The 17,401-nt window shown below is 38.9% G+C and overlaps 1 protein-coding gene across 1 annotated transcript in view; it reads right to left on the bottom strand.

The window, feature by feature from the left end:
• LOC138693274 (zinc finger protein 665-like) overlaps positions 1-17,401 on the bottom strand; it is a 33,811-nt gene that overhangs the window by 7,029 nt on the left and 9,381 nt on the right. Inside the window, exon 4 of the mRNA XM_069817125.1 lies at positions 7,368-7,450. Within this exon, the coding sequence (XP_069673226.1) occupies positions 7,368-7,450 (83 nt within the window). The remainder of the gene's footprint in view (positions 1-7,367; positions 7,451-17,401) is intronic.

Below are 17,401 nucleotides of genomic sequence, written 5' to 3'. Positions count from 1 at the left end.
GATGATAGAGAATGGATTAATCTTGCTCAGGATAGGGACCAATGGCGGGCTTATGTGAGGGCGGCAATGAACCTCCGGGTTTCTTAAAAGCCAGTAAGTAAGTAATTATTTCAGATAAAGAATACCGGTACAATGCGTCCAGTTCTGTGTTGTATAACTTTCTCCATTCTCATGTAACTTCATCCCTCTTACCCACAAATCTTTTGCTAAGAAACTTATTCTAAACACCATAAATCTCTTAATAATTTGAAGGGAAAAATTGTTCCGGGCCGGGTATCGATCCCAGGACCTTTGGCTTAGGACAGAAAGTCTCTACCGACTGAGCTACCCAGGAATTACACTCCACGCCGTTTCAACTTCTTCCTTTATATCCACTCACCTCCAGTGGGCTGACAAGACGACAGGAAACCAACCTTGAGTGCACACAAACTCTGTGTGACTTGAATTGTGGTTTTCTGTTAACGTACCTACAGTACCGTATATATTATGCAAATCTTCTTTCAGGAAATTATTCAAATCTGCTTCATTGGGACCTATACCTGAAAGCCAAATTAGCGTAATATATACATTGCTCTAAGTACATTACCAGAAAACCACAATTCAAGTCTCACAGACTGTGTGTGCGCAAGGAGTCGGGATTCTGGCATCTTGTCAACCCACTTGAGGTGTGTAGATATAAAGGGAAAAGTTGAGGCGGTGTCAAGTGTCATTCCTGGATAGCTCTGTCAGTACAGTCTTGGTCCGCTAAGCCAAAGGTACAGGAATCGATACCCAACTCTGGAACAATTTTTCCCTTGAAATTATTTAAATCTGCTTCATGGGAAGCTACACCTGAAAATCAGATTTACACCCTTAATCTCTGTTCCTCTCTCAAAGTGAGAGTCCAAATTTCACAACCATACAGAACGACTGGCAATACAACTGTTTCATAAATTCTAACTTTCAGATTTTTTGACAGCGGAAGAGACGACAAAAGCTTCTCATCTGAATAATAACAGGCAATTCCCATAATTATTCCGCGTTTATTTTCCTTCCGAGTGTCAATTATATTTGTTACTGTTGCTCTAAGATATTTGAATTTTTGCACACCTTCAAAGGACGAATTTTCAGTTTTTATATTTTCATTTCGTATAATATTCTCGTCACGAGACATAATCATATACTTTGCCTTTTCGGGATTTAATTCCAAACTTATCGCTTTACTTGCTTCAAGTAAAATTTCCGTGTCTTGTCTAATCGTTTAACGATTTTCTCCTAACATATTCACGTTATCTACAAAGACAAGCAACTCATGTAACCCATTCAATTCCAAACCCTGTCTGTTATCCTGAACTATCCTAAAGGCATATTCTAGAGCGAAGTTAAAAAGTAAAGTTGATAGTACAGCTCCTTGCTTTAGCCGCAAGTGAATGAAAAAGCATCCAACAGAAATTAGCCTATACGGACTCTGCTGTACATTTCACTGAGACACAGTTTAATTTAATCGAACCAGGTTCTTCAGAATAACAACTTTCTATAAGAATAATATATAAAACTTCCTTCTCAACACAGTCTTTTTGAAATCTATGAATAACTGATGTTCTGTGTCCTTATGTTCCCATTTTTTCTCCAATATCTGTCCAATACAAACAATCTGATCAATAGTCGAGCTATTACGCCTAAAACCGCACTGATGATCCCCAGGAATTTCATCTACATATGGGGTTAATCTTCTCAAAAGAATATTGGACCACGTCAACAAAGGTGATAGTTACTACATTATTTTGCTACCTTCTTAAAAATAGGTACAATTATGGACCCATTCCATTGTTCTGGTACAATTTCCTTTTCCCAAATAACAAGTACAAACATATATTTCACTAGATACCGTCAAATGGGCAAATTGGAACTGTGTTTTAACTTGGAATATTATCATAGAGTATTTTCGTTTTGTCACAGTAACACAAAACTGTAATAGAACCAATGTGCTGCACAACAAAGTAACAAGTGAGATTATGTTGCCACTGTGACAAAATGAAAATACTCTATCATAATGTTCCAAGTTAAAATACTGTTCCAAGTTGGCCCATTTGACGGCAATGAGCTTGCACCCTCTTGTATTAATTCTGCTGGAATTTGATCGATACCAGGGGCCTGTTTCTCAAAAATACTAGTTTAGTAGTTCACCAGTTACTAGTTACCAGAGTATATTTCACCAGCTCTAGTAGATTCTGTTTCTCAAACTATTTTACCAGTCTAGTAACTTGTGACAATTTTTCACTAGTCACATGATCTCTTTCACTAGTCAGCTGATTGAGTTCATTTGTTTATACCCATTGGTAGGTATTGTTATTTGAGGTTAGGAGGCTAAGTTGTTTGTGTTTTGGTTCTTACTTCTCTCTTCTCTTGAAATTCCATCAATTGAAAGCAAATTAACTATACTCAATATGATTAATGACTCAAAGGATATATCATTCGGTGCGTTTTCAAGCATAATAACAAAAATGATAAAGTAAATGACTGGACAAAAAAATTTGTAATAAGTGAGGCTATGGAACTGATACTTCAGAACAAAGATTATGCATACGTTAGGGACACTTACTGGCCCAACATTAAGAAAGCAACTTTGACGAGTACCAATTCAAGTTCATAGTATCATAATATGAACACATTATGCAAGTGAGTCTACTGGCGACATGGATGTCACTTATGACTTGAAAAAAATCGCTATTTTTTTTTTTTCAGTTTTAGGTTTGATCTATTCATAAATTAGTGTCGTTTTGTATTTAATTTGTAGGCTAAAGTTGACAATGTCAGAAGAACTGGCAGTGGAGGAGGAAAGCCAGCAAAAATTACTGCAGTTGATGAATTGGTATTAGATTATTAGGAAAAAAATCTGCATGTGTTGCTGGTCTAGGGCAGAAAAACCAGATGGCATTGGAAAATAATCAACATCCCGATTTGTATTTGTATTTGAAACTTTGCTGATAATGCATGACTTCTATTTGTTTGTCTTGTTATGGCAGGTCCCACTATATTTAACAACTCTCCAAGCTTTTCAGCACATTATTTAAACCGTTCATTATATTTAAACAATGCTCCCGTAAAGGAATAATAATTGTTCTTTCTCGATATAGTTTTAGCTCTTCTCACAACAACTTCTTTACTACTTCATTTGAAATCACTAAACCACATTTATTAAAAAAATAACTACAATATTTTGTTTTGATTATCTGAGAAAGATTGCCACTGGTAACTGATAATATAGAAATCACCGTCTTTAGAGTCTTGTAGGAATATTCCTGTTAAATACTAGTATAATCAACTACATTAGCATTTTGAGAAACAGAATCACTTTTGAACTGGTGAAATCGACCAATATTACTAGTCTGTGAACTGGTAACTACTACTTTACCCTTGTAGTTTCTAGAAACACAGACTTGTAAAATAAACTAATATTACTACTGTACAGACTAGTATTACTAGTCCGTGAGTTTTGAGAAACAGGCCCCAGGAGACTTGTACTTTTGTCAGATTTTGTATTGGAATTTCGACTTCAGAGAGTGTGGGTTCGGGTATAAATGACTCAGTAGTTTGTATTTGAATTTCGTCCTGATCATTTCTATTTGGCCTATGTACATTTAGTAGCTGTCCAAAATAATTTTTCCATTTATTCAGTAGTGAATGAGAGTCAGCAAGCAAGTCACCATTCTCATCCTTGATCACGTTTACCTTGCCTGATATCCATTCTTAAATTCCTTTCTATCTTATTCATCTTTTCCTTCAAGTAATCTCTTATTTTATTCCTAAGTGTACGACTTACTTCACATCCTTCATTGAAATAAATATCCCTACTCGCCTGGTCTGGGTAAGAATTTCAATTTTGCCTGTTTCCTTCTTTCTATTACCATGCAACAATTTTCATCAAACCAAGGTTTCTTTTTCTTAGTTCCATAATAACTTATTCTTTGCTCAACTGCAATTGTGATATTATCTCTGATCTTTTTTCAAATGCTTGAAATTTCGATCTGAGAATGTTGCTTAGTTTCCTCGTTTTCTAACCTTGAAATATTGAATCGCCTAATATTAACTTGTTCCTCTACTCACTTGGCTACTGATAGTCTTTCTCTCAATTCTCCAATTACCAAATAATGGTCTGAATTACAGTCTGCCCTCCCCCCTGAAAGTTCGAATGTCTACTATACTAGTATGTCTTTGTTTATCTATCAAGATGTGATCGATCTGGCTGTGTGTCGATCCATCTGGAAAATTCCAAGTATGTTTATGTATATCCTCATGAGGGAATGTTGTACTTTTGACAATTAAATTTTTTGATGTGGCAAAGTTGATAACCTAACGGCATTGTCATTACTAGTTATGTGTAGGGTCTCTTTTCTAATAGTCGGTTGAAACCGCAGTTATCGCATAAACTGGAAAGTAGGAAAAGTGAAGAAAATCATTGGCATGGATTAATACCGACCAGCCCAACTAAACAGATGTTAAGCAAAGATCGGAATTCGAACTGGGGCAAAATATACGTGACAGATGATGGACAGTCTGCTCAATCAGCAATTGTGGTGGAAAGTGATTATCAAAACAAGATCGTTGACCAGGTATGTGTAGACGACAGAGAATTAGCTGAATTGCAAATCACGCAGGAGGAAGCAAGACAGAACAAAGGAATGCTGAGATCAAGAATTCAGAAGAAGAAAACATATGCGAAGGCAATGAAGGTTAATGACACGAGTAAAAATACAAGTGATTTGGGAAGGGATTCAACCAGATTAGTGGGAAGGAAGGTCAGTGCTGAGAGGGGAAGTGAAAGTGTTTCTGTGAGTGCAAGATCTGAAATGGTGAGAAGTGAAGTGAAGAATAAGAATGACGAGTTTAATTCAGGACCCAGAACCAGCATTTGACAGCCGCCTGCACCTCTCTGTCGATCCCATGATACGACAAATGTTTCAATTCCTGTGGGCGATATGTTGAAAAATAGCTCAATAATTGCTGTATCCATTCCCATCAATTTTTCCAATGAAACTGTGTTTTCTTTCTGTTAATGGCTTCTGGTGAACTTATTTTTTATGGCCCTCGTAATTGTGATCGAGTGGCCAAAATTTGTATAAGCACTTCTTTTGACGCCATTAGGAAAGTTCAGGATAACACAGAGGGTTTGGAATTGAACGGGTTACATCAGCTTCTTGTCTATGCAGATGACGTGAATATGTTAGGAAAAAATCCATAAACGATTAGGGAAAACGCGGAAATTCTACTTGAAGCAAGTAAAGAGATAGGGCTGGAAGTAGATCCCGAAAAGACAAAGTATATGATTATGTCTCGTGATCAGAATATTGTACGAAATGGAACTATAAAAGTTGGAGATTTATCCTTCGAAGAGGTGGAAAAATTCAAATATCTTGGACCAACAGTAACAAATGTAAATGACACTCGGGAGGAAATGAAACGCAGAATAAATATGGGAAATGCCAGTTATTGTTCGGTTGAGAAGCTTCTGTCATCTAGTCTGCTGTCAAAAAATCTGAAAGTTAGAATTTATAAAACAGTTATATTACCGGTTGTTCTGTATGGCTGTGAAACTTGGACTCTCACTTTGAGAGAGGAACAGAGATTGAGGGTTTTTGAGAATAAGGTTCTTAGGAAAATATTTGGGGCTAAGAGGGATGAAGTTACAGGAGAATGGAGAAAGTTACACAACGCAGAGCTGCACGCATTGTATCCTTCACCTGACATAATTAGGAACATTAAATCCAGACGTTTGAGATGGGCAGGGCATGTGGCACGTATGGGCGAATCGAGAAATGCATATAGAGTATTAGTTGGGAGGCCAGAGGGGAAAAGACCTTTGGGGAGGCCGAGACGTAGATGGGAAGATAATATTAAAATGGATTTGAGGGAGGTGGGATATGATGGTAGGGACTGGATTAATCTTGCTCAGGATAGGGACAAATGGCGGGCTTATGTGAGGGCGGCAATGAACCTCCGGGTTCCTTAAAAGCCAGTAAGTAAGTACTTCTTTTGACATTATTAACATGGTGCAAGGAAAAAAATTAACATTTTTATCTGCCCCCATCAGAATGTTTGCTTGTGAGACATTTGTCATATCATGGGACCGACAGAAGGTGCACTCGGTTGTTAAACGTTGGTTCAGATCCCAGGCGGCTGACTTCTATGACACAATGATACAAAAATTGATCCCGAGTTACGACAAATGTCTCAATTCCAGTAGAGGATATGTTGAAAATAGCGCAACAATTGCTGTATCTGTTTCAATAAATCTTTCCATGCAAATGTGCTTTTTTCTGTAAATGGTCCCAGGGAAAATCACTTTCTCGACGGTCTCGTAATTGCGGTCGAATGGCCAAAATTTGTATGAGCACTTCTTATGACATTATTAACATGGTGGAAGAAAAAAAATTAACTCTTTTACCAGACCCCATCAGAATGTTTGCTTGTTAGTGAGAACACTTCTCCATTTAGATTTTAAGCCTCTCTAAGCATGCAACATGGAGGGACTGTGTAACATGTGTGGTATTAGGTAGCAAAAGTCAAAATATAGTATTTTGCTTCCAGGAAGATATCACTTGCAATGGCTGGCCAAGATGTCGCCAATTAAAATTTTTGGAATTTCTCTTGGCAAGGTTCTAAAATATTCTAATCTTATTCTGAAATAATATTCTTCGAACAGTTCAGTTCTAAACCAATCATTTCCAGACTGGATATACCTTGTTTCTTCAGGCCTCAGAGTAGTCCAGCTTCCATATAAGTATTCTACCTTAAAAACAGTGTATGAATGCAACCACTGACCAGAAGTAGTTTCTGAAAACATCACTGAATATGACAGCTTTGATGTGTCGATGATTTTCATTGGATGTTTAGAACATCTTTTACAGATTTTTTTTTTGTCTAGGATAATGTGTTAAGTTTATTTTCTGTGGTAATTTAATGATTGCAGTGAATTTGTAAATGTGATGAATAGTTCAGAGAAAAACAACTGAATGTATTCAAAATGGTAATTCATAATTTCCTAGGGAATTACAAAGATTTCAATAATTATAAAAAAATTTTTGAAAATATGTTGGAGTTTCAAAATCCTGGGCTGCAATATGAGTCTAAAGTTTCACTTCTTGCTTTCCCATGTAGATTATTTTCCTGAAAATCTAGACTTTTTAGTGAAGGATATGGAGCAAGATTTCAATGGGACATCATAGAAAAGGAAACTAGATACCGAGGGAAGAGGAATGTGAATATGATGACTGATTATTGCAGGATGATTTAAACAGACAGTCCTGAAGGTGCTTCTAGACAGTCAAGCAAATGGAAATTTCAAACACAATGAACTCTCTATGTGAAGACTCACACACCACACTTACCTTTCAGTGAAGACTTCGCTGTCGTCTGCCATTACTTCCAGCTTTGGCTCCTCCTTCACTGAGTCCAAGTCACTCTGCCCTTCCTAAAAATACAGAGCAAACAAAACATAAACATAGCACAATTTACATAAACAAAAGCTCATCGATTTTAGATGGCACAGAACTGCATTTAAATTGTACCTGGTCCTAGTAGAATTTTAACTAACAGAAGTCAGTTCTTCGGGCAGCTATTTCATGGGATACTTCTTTTCCTCAAAGAAGAGAGTTTTTCAACATTTTTCAACATATGGCGCACTGAAGGTGTAATTTAAAATCCCATGGAACTCTCATATAATCTAACGTTGTTTTGCCCAATCAGGAGGGAAATTTTTAGGGTTTTAGAAGCAAATGAGGTCTATAAAATACAAAATACTTACTTACTGGCTTTTAAGGAACCTGGGGGTTCATTGCGCCCTCACATAAGCCCGCCATTGGTCCCTATCCTGAGCAAGATTAATACAGTCTCTACCATCATATCCCACTTAACTCAAATCCATTTTAATATTATCTTCCCATCGACGTCTCGGCCTCCCCAAAGGTCTTTTCCCCTCTGGCCTCCCAACTAACACTCTATATGCATTTCTGGATTCGCCCATACGTGCTACATTCCCTGCCCATCTCAAACGTCTGGATTTAATGTTCCTAATTATGTCAGGTGAAGGTTGCAATGCGTGTAGCTCTGCATTGTGTAACTTTCTCCATTCTCCTGTAACTTCATCCCTCTTAGCCCCAAATATTTTCCGAAGAACCTTATTCTCAAAAACCCTCAATCTCTGTTCCTCTCTCAAAGTGAGAGTCCAAGTTTCATAGCCATACAGAACAACTGGTAATATAACTGTTTTATAAATTCTAACTTCCAGATTTTTTGACGGAAGACTAGATGACAAAAGCTTCTCAACTGAATAATAACAAGCATTTCCCATATTTATTCTGCGTTTAATTTCCTCTCGAGTGCCATTTATATTTGTTACTGTTGGTCCAAGATATTTGAATTTTTCCACCTCTTCGAAGGATAAATCTCCAACTTATATAGTTCCATTTCGTACAATATTCTGATCACGCGACATAATCATATACTTAGTCTTTTCGGGATTTACTTCTAACCCTATCTCTTTACTTGCTTCAAGTAGAATTTCCGCGTTTTCCCTAATCGTTGGTGGATTTTCTCCTAACATATTCACGTCATCCGCATAGACAAGAAGCTGATGTGTCCCATGCAATTCCAAACCCTCTGTGTTATCCTGAACTTTCCTAATGGCATATTCTAGAGCGAAGTTAAAAAGTAAAGGTGATAGTGCATCTCCCTGCTTTGCCCGCAGTGAATTGGAAAAGCATCAGATAGAAACTGGCCTATACGAACTCTGCTGTAAGTTTCACTAAGACACATTTTAATTAATCGAACTAGTTTCTTGGGAATACCAAATTCAATAAGAATGTTATATAAAACTTCTCTCTTAACTGAGTCATACGCCTTTTTTAAATCTACGAATAACTGATGTACTGTACCCTTATACTCCCATTTTTTCTCCAATAATCTGTCGAATACAAAAAATCTGATCAATAGTCGATCTATTACGCCTGAAACCACACTGATGATCCCCAATAACTTCATATACATATGGAGTTAATCATCTCAAAAGGATATTCGACAAAAATTTTGTACGACGTCAACAAAAGTGATATTCCCCGAAAGTTACTACAGTTAGTCTTGTCCCCCTTCTTAAAAACAGGTACAAAAATGGATTCCTTCCATTGTTCTGGTACAATTTATTTGTCCAAAATAGCAAGTACAAGCTTATAAATTTCGCTAGATAATACGCTTCCACCCTCTTGTAATAATTCTGCTGGAATTTGATCAATACCTGGAGACTTGTACTTTTTCAGATTTTCTATCGCAATTTCGACTTCAGAAAGTGTGGGTTCTGTTATAAATGGCTCAGCAGTTTGTATTTCAATTTCGTCCCGATCATTTCTACTTGGCCTATGTATATTTAATAGTTGCCCAAAATAGTTTTTCCATCTGTTAAGGATTAAATGAGAGTCTGCAAGCAAGTCACCATTCTCATCCTTGATTACGTTTACCCTTGCCTGATATCCATTTTTAAATTCCTTTATACCCTTATATATCGAATGTTTTTATTCTTACTATTTGTTTCTACGTCATTCAGTTTTTCCTTCAAATAATCTCTCTTTTTATTCCTAAGTGTACGACTTGCTTCCCGTCTTTCATTGAAATAATTATCTCTATTCTCCTCAATTGGATCCTGTAAGAATTTCAATTTTGCCTGTTTCCTTCTATCTACTGCAATGGAACAATCTTCATCAAACCATGGTTTCTTTTTCTTAGTTTCATGATAACCTATGCTCTGCTCACCTGCAATTTTGATATTATCTCGGATATTGTCCCACATGCTATTAACATCTAACTCTTCCTCAGCTTCGTCAGCAGTTGCTAAAGCAGCAAACCTATTTGAAATTTCAACCTGATAACGTTGCTTAATAAAATATAAAATACATTAAATAAATATAAATGCTTTAATATATATAATAAACTGTGGCGGATCTGTGCTTACGAAAACTACATTGGATATTAGATAATCAGTTTTACGATTCGAGTACCCACATTTTAATTTTATTTTATTTTAAACATTTGATTCCAAAGACTGTACAATGCAGCATAGGAAAATGTCATGATTTACAAGTAAGCAATAAGTTCATAAGTTACATACAATGAAATAATCACATTATAAAATATCATATGGACAATTCTCCCTGAAAGTTATACTACTATATAGAGTTAAAATGCTCACCAATATTATATAATGACAAGTCTATTAATTTATTTTTAATTTCTTTCTTAAAAAGCCTCAAGCTTAAATGTCTAATATTGCCGGGTAAAACATTATATAACTTTTTACAAATCTCTACAAAGCTGCTATTAGTAGTACTGCAGTTACATTGTCCTTTTCTTAAATCATTTTTATGCCTTGTAGAATAGCTATGTACTGAGCTATTTGTAGTAAAATTATTAATATTTGTTTGTACATACATTAAACAACTTAAAATATACAAAGACGGTACAGTTAAAATTTCAAGTCTCCGAAATAAAGGTTTACAATGTGTACGGTTATCAACATTACAAATTATTCTTACTGCCCTCTTTTGTAGTTTCAATAACTTTATTATTTTAGGATCATTACCCCAAACTATTATTCCATACGTCAGATGGCTATGGATATAAGCATAGTATATGGATTTTAGCACTTCAACACTAACATGTGTTTTTAATTTCCTTAACATAAAAATACCTTTGTTGAGTTTCTTAGATAGTATGTCAATATGACAGTCCCATTTAAGTGTAGATTGTATATGCACTCCTAAAAATTTGACAGAATCTTTACAATTGATTCTATTGTTTAAGGAAAACTCTAAGTTCTGTATCTTCTCTTTGTTTAAGCAAAGAGAATTAGCTGAACACCAATCTTCTATTTTTCGGTTGATTGTATCAAGATCATAAATAATTTTCAATCCATCATATCCAGTAATTGTTATAGCAAGATCATCCGCATATAAATATGACTTTATGTATTTGCCATCAATTGACTTTATGTATTTGCCATCAGGCGTTTGCTTATCATCTATTCTGTAACTTCGCATACGGAGCTGGTGACACAAATTGGCCTATAATGAAGGATCCTTTCTCAGTTTCTGCACTGGAATTACAATGGCAGAACGCCAAGAACATGAAAATACACACTCAGTCCAGATTCTGTTGTATATTGACAGAACAAAGGATTTTCCAGATGGCGGAAGATGGCGAAAAATGCGGTTATGGATGTTGTCAGGGCCAGGGGAGGTGTCAGGGGATGTGTCTAGTGCCACCTCCAGCTCCTGCGATGTAATGGTGCATTATACTCTTCAGTGTTATCAATTTTAAAATTTAGGTTCCGTTTATCTGCAACATCTTTGATTTTCAGAAATTCCGAATCATAATTCCGTGAGCTGCTTATTTGTTTAAGTTAGTCAGTGGGGTTTAAAAAGGGCGCGTCAGCGACTATGACTATGTCCACCCTTATCTAAAATCCTTCACAGAACAGAGACACAATACAATAATCAGAATTCTTAAAAGAACTAAAAATCGTTGTCACGGTTAAAATGAGGTTCACCAATGCAGTTTCAACAAGGTGATGCATAAATATCATAAAAGTGAGCACTTTTCAGACTCTAACTAGTATTTCAAAAGAAACAATAAAATAATAAAACAAATGCTACCAGAAATAAATTAGCTGGGGTATTTCTAAAATACTCCAATGTAAAAGGTCCGAATGCCAAGTTTGTTTATATATATATGCTAAATAACAACTGTAACCTCCGGATGTAAAGGCTCCGGAGCATAGGTAAAACGGGTCAAAAAAAAAAAAAAAGTAAATCACCCTGTCAAGTCCAGTACTCGATAAAAATCTCAGAACTGCATTTGTACAATTAAAATCATTTCCAAGAGCATCACATAGACTCGGCGAATTCCATATTGTTGACGGACACGGTCATATTTTCTACAATGCAATAAAAACTGTTCCACCCTAAGAGGAACACGGCATATATCACACTCTGGCTGAGGCACTCCACGTAGGAGATGGCCATGTGTCAGATGACAGTGGCCAATCCTCAACCAGGTGAGTAAAATTTCTTCGTGTCGTGACGCTCTTGTGGACGAATCCTAAACTCGAATACTATTCTTTATTCTTCGTAATTTGTTTCCCTTTTGTGCAGAAAGTTCTCCTTCCCATTGCCATCATATTCTACATTTCAAGTGATTTTGTAAGTCTTGCCACCTCTCGCGCCAATATACCAGAGTGCCATTTGTAGCACCATCTTTGGCTGCAACATGTATGGCCTCATTCCCTGGAATTGCGACATGGCCAGAAATTCACACTACTCCAATCTCGGAGTCAGAGATTAGGAGTGTGTGGAACAGCTGCTGAGTTCTTAACACAAGGGGATCATCTGAATAGAGAGACTGCAAAGACTGAATGGCACTTAAAGAGTCGGAGCAGATTAGATATCTGCCCCGAGGTTGTCTAATTAAAAACAATAAAGCTCTGTAAAAAAAAAAAGTATAATTCTGCAGTAAAAATACTGGTATATTCGCTGAGTTTATATTTAAATATCTGTACATTTGCATCAAAGGAGCAACCAACAGAATCATTTACCCAGGATCCGTCAGCAAAAACTAAAGAATAATTTGGAAAGCATGATAAACGTTCGCTAAAACGAAGTCTATAAACAAAAGCTGGTGTAAAATTCTTAAAACTTTGGCTCAGACTTACATCAAACATGGGACGTCGCATAATCCTCGATGCAGTGGTGGTATATTCCAGTGTGCGAACAGATGGTAGATGGATGTCGAGCTCAGAAAGAAGTTCACGAAATCCCACGCCTGCTGGACGAAGTCTCCGCGAGTTTTCACTGTATCGGCCATAAAGAGACGAATGATGGAAAGAGTCGTAAGAATTGTGCTCAGGCTGCGAGCGGAGCTTAACCGCATATGAGCACAACAGGACATTACGTCGCCAATACAGTGATGGTTTCCCTGCTTCACAATACAGGCTCTCTATCAACTTGTTCGGTAGGCTCCTGTAGTGAGTCGTATCCCATGATGATGGATAGTGTCTAAGAGAAATAGCTTAGATTTATTTGCTGAGCCATAACTAAAACAGCCATAATCCAGCTTTGAATGGATAAGGGCACGATAAAGACGTAAAAGCACTATGCGGTCTGTATCACAGCAAATCCCTGAGAAAGGGCGTAAAATATTTAACGATTTTTCACAAGGCCTTCTCAAGTCACGTATATGCGCCTCCCACATCAATTTGTAATCAAAGATAAGGCCCAAAATCCTCGCAGTGTCTGTATATTGCAACTCCACTCCATTAAGATGCAGTTCAGGATGTGGATGGAGTCCATGATGGTTGTAGAAGTGGACACACTGAGACTTTTCAGTGAAGATTTTAAAGCCATTGTGAACAGACCACTCTGACAGCATGTTGATGAACAGTTGCAAATGTCGACCGATGGATGGAGGTATCGGGAGGTTTAATATAAACCGAAGTCATCAATTAACAACCCACACTTTGGGTAATGCCATTGATCGCAATGCAGAAAAGAACGCTTAATACAGATACCTACGGAATGCCGTTTTGTTGGAGATGTTCGTTGGAAAGTGTGGTGCCTACTCGAACTCAGAAATACCGCTCTGCCATGAACTTTGTAATAAACGTTGGTACACTGCCATGAAGGTCCCAATCATGCAGAGTTTACAGAATCCCATACTGCCGTGTGGTATCGTAAGCCTTTTCTAGATCAAAGAAGACCACCACAAGATGCTCCTTCTTGAGGAAAGCATCTCTAATGGCCGTCTCCAGCCGAACAAGATGGTCTGCGGCAGATCTGTGCTTACGAAAACCACATTAGATATTAGATAATCGGTTATCCGATTCGAGTACTCACATCAGGCGTTTGCATATCATTTTTCCATAATCTTGCATACACAGCTGGTGAGACAAATTGGTCTATAATTGTCAGGTAAAAAAGGATCCTTTGCCGGTTTCTGGACTGGGATAACAATGGCGGAACGCCAAGCAGATGGAAATACACCCTCAGTACAGATTCTGTTGTATATAGACAGAAGAAAGGATTTTCCAGCTGGCGGAAGATGGCGAGGCATGCGGTTATGGATATTGTACGAGCCAGGGAAGGTGTCAGGGGATGTGTCTAGTGCCACCTCCAGCTCCTGGGATGTGAATGGTGCATTGTCGTCTTCAGTGTCATCAGATATAAAATATAGGCTCCGTTTGTCTGTAGCATATTCGATTTTCAGAAATTCCGGGTCATAATTCCTTGAGCTGCTTATTTGTTCAAAAGTTGTAGCAAATATATGACAAATTTCTATCGGACTGGTGGTCGTTACTCCATTGTTCAGAAGGTCCGGAGTTACAGAACTATGTTTCCCCATTATTCGAAGGACTTTGTCCCATACAATGTTAGCTGAGACGTTCTTTTTAAATGATGTGACGTAATTTGTCCAGAACGTCTTTGTGGCATCGCACACAGTGCGACGAGCTTTGGCTTGAAGACCTTTAAACTGGACAAAATTTTCTTGGGTCGGATGGTGCTCAAACTGGCGTCTGCTGTCTTTGATTGCATCTCTTCAGGCATCCGTCCACCAGGGGACAGAGAAGTATTTTGGCCTGCAGGACGACTGGGGGATAGATAATTCGGCTGACTTTTTAACCACATTTGAGAAATGTTCTACTATGGAGTCCACACTTTCAACTCCATTATCACTGAATGGTATGGACTGCGAAAATCCGAATCAGTCTGCTTTTTAATATCCCAGTTTGGATAGCGAGATTCTGCAGGGCGTAAAGCAGACATACGCATACGAATGGGGTAGTGGCACTGCCATGTTGGTCGTGAATCACAGACCATTCGAAATGCGTGGACAAAACTGTGCTACAAGTGGAGCTATCATGGAGTAACTACCATAAGCTAAGGAAATGTGTGTTGCTTCCCCTGAATTCAGGGTAATGGGATTTAGACGGGTACATAACTCTGCTATTTTATTTCCTCTGTCATCATAGGAATTTGAGCTCCAAGAGTGGTGGGATGCATTGAAATCCCCCAATAACAAATATGGAGGAGATACCTGCGAGAGAGTATGTTCAATTTCATGCACTGTGAAATGTGTATCTGGGGGCATATAAACGGAGAATATTGAAAACTGTATGGAAGGTAAAGTTACTCTAGTGGCTATGCATTGATGTGGGTGTTAATGTTGATAGCAGAGGAAAAGATACTTTGGCGGAGTAGGAAAGCACAACCTCCATTGGCACGAATACCGGCAAGGTGATCATACTGGTGAACGTAGTATCCCGAGATATTCAGGGAGTGTTCAGGTCGGATGTGTGTCTCCTGAAGACATAAAACATAAAATAGCAGGGTTCTCATGATGGATCAATTGCTTTAGTTCTGTATATCTGCTGCATACACCGCTCACATTCCACTGTACAATATCAGTCATAAAGAGGAGCTAAATAATGGTGGTGACTTCACTGGGGATCTTCTCTTCTTATCTTTTCTATGGTTTGGTGCCTTTCACTGAGACTGCTTAGCCCTCGGCAGAGGGGACTCACTCGCAGATCGTCGCACAACTGATCTTGATCTTAATCGAACACGGGATCGAGTGTGTGATCTCGACCCATCACCCAAACAAGGAGTGCGACGTCACGGCGCTCTACCAGGCCTTGAATCTTTGTCTGTCGCCATGGTAGTGATCTTTTTTGAACGCAAGGCCTGGTATCAAGACCACACGTGTTGTCTGACTCAGCAGTCTGAGTGGCAACGTCCACATACGTCTGGGTTGCGCTCTCAATACGCTTCCCAGGTATATTAGCAAGAGGTGGAGTTTGCGTGGATACATCTATTGCCTCTGCTGCATTCTGCAATACTGCTGCATAGAACTTTTTCGTAGCCTTTTTGTGTTGATCTAAAATACGCTTACGCGCCTCGAAAAATGTAATATTTTCCCGGACTCGGAGCTCTTGAATATCCTTCTTTACCATTTATTTCGGGCAATTTTTAGAATTAGCGGCGTGGTCACCAGAAAAAATTCACACAGTGCTCAGTTCCGGCACATGGGGAATCATCATGGTCAGCACTGTCGCACTTTGCACATATGATGTTGTTAGTGCAACGTTTTTGCGTATGTCCGAACCGTTGGCACCTAAACACCGCATTGGGTTGGGCACATACACAAGAACTGGGACACGCTGGTACCCGATAAGGATCTATTCTGGTAGGACAGGCTTTTCGAAGGTCAACAAAGACAGTGTTCAGGGGAAGTCTGTCCGTCCCGCTTACGTAATAAACGGTAAGCCTTGGACATGGACTGCTCCGCCAGTTCTAGTTGGATCTCTTATCAGACACACCGTCCAGAGAATCCGTATGCACTACTCCCCATGTGGTGTTCAGCGAGGAGTGCTGTTCGACTTTAATAGGGTAAGACCCCAGCATATTCGCTTTCAACAGCGTCTCACCCTGTTTTGAAGATATAGTCTCGACGAGGAGACTACTGTTGCGTAGTCAAGTTGCATTTTTGACATTCCCAACGAGTCCGTCGAGTGCGCATCCCACGTAAAATGGACTGATGTTTTTCATAGTCTTTCTGTTCCGTCAAAGGTGATACTAAAAATCTTTGGAGGCGGCACTTCATCAGTCACTGTCTCAGGGTCCAATTCCATTGCAATGTTTGCCATATGACCACCAGTCGTGTCTATTCCTGTCTTGTTTTTTTTATAATTTTTTTCTGATGGAGGGGGAGAAGAGCACGAGGACATTTAAACCCGCCCCTCCTACGGAACCGTCGGCATCAGCCTGCCACCGGGGGGGGGGGGCGAAAGAAAAAGATACCTAAAAAATTCTTAGCAGTCTGTGCCGGTTATGAGGACCCCCCCCCCCCACAGCCCGATCCCAAGCAACCCACCTCACGCAAGTTAACCTTCAAACTGGACATTACACACTTAATGGCAAGTCTTACACCAGAGGCATGTCGCAGATTTATGCTCTACTACGGGAATAATCGCCCGTGGCTTCCCACTCTACATTGAACACAACCGCCAGACCACTCGTCTAAAGCCGGAGCAATTAGGCACTGCACGCAGCTTCAGCGGACTTGTGGTTGACACCCATATGCCAGCTGTAACACGTTGGAGTGATATATTGATATATCTCCCTGGCAAGCAGAGTCGGTCACCAGGACATTTAAATCGCCCCGGACCCCCATTGGGGCTTTATGTGATTGTACTTGACCTCTGGTCCGGGCTCGGCACCTAAATTTGCATATAGGGGCATTGTGAATGGTCTACTAGTGCTCCGTTGCTGGGCGCCCTGATGGGCTACACAATTCGGAAGTCGCGCTCGAAACAGTAGGACAGGAC

This window comes from Periplaneta americana, chromosome 17, assembly GCF_040183065.1.
Source record: "Periplaneta americana isolate PAMFEO1 chromosome 17, P.americana_PAMFEO1_priV1, whole genome shotgun sequence".
Lineage (NCBI taxonomy): Eukaryota > Metazoa > Arthropoda > Insecta > Blattodea > Blattidae > Periplaneta > Periplaneta americana.
The sequence above is the reverse complement of the archived record's forward strand: the minus strand, read 5'-3'. Positions and strand labels throughout refer to the sequence as shown.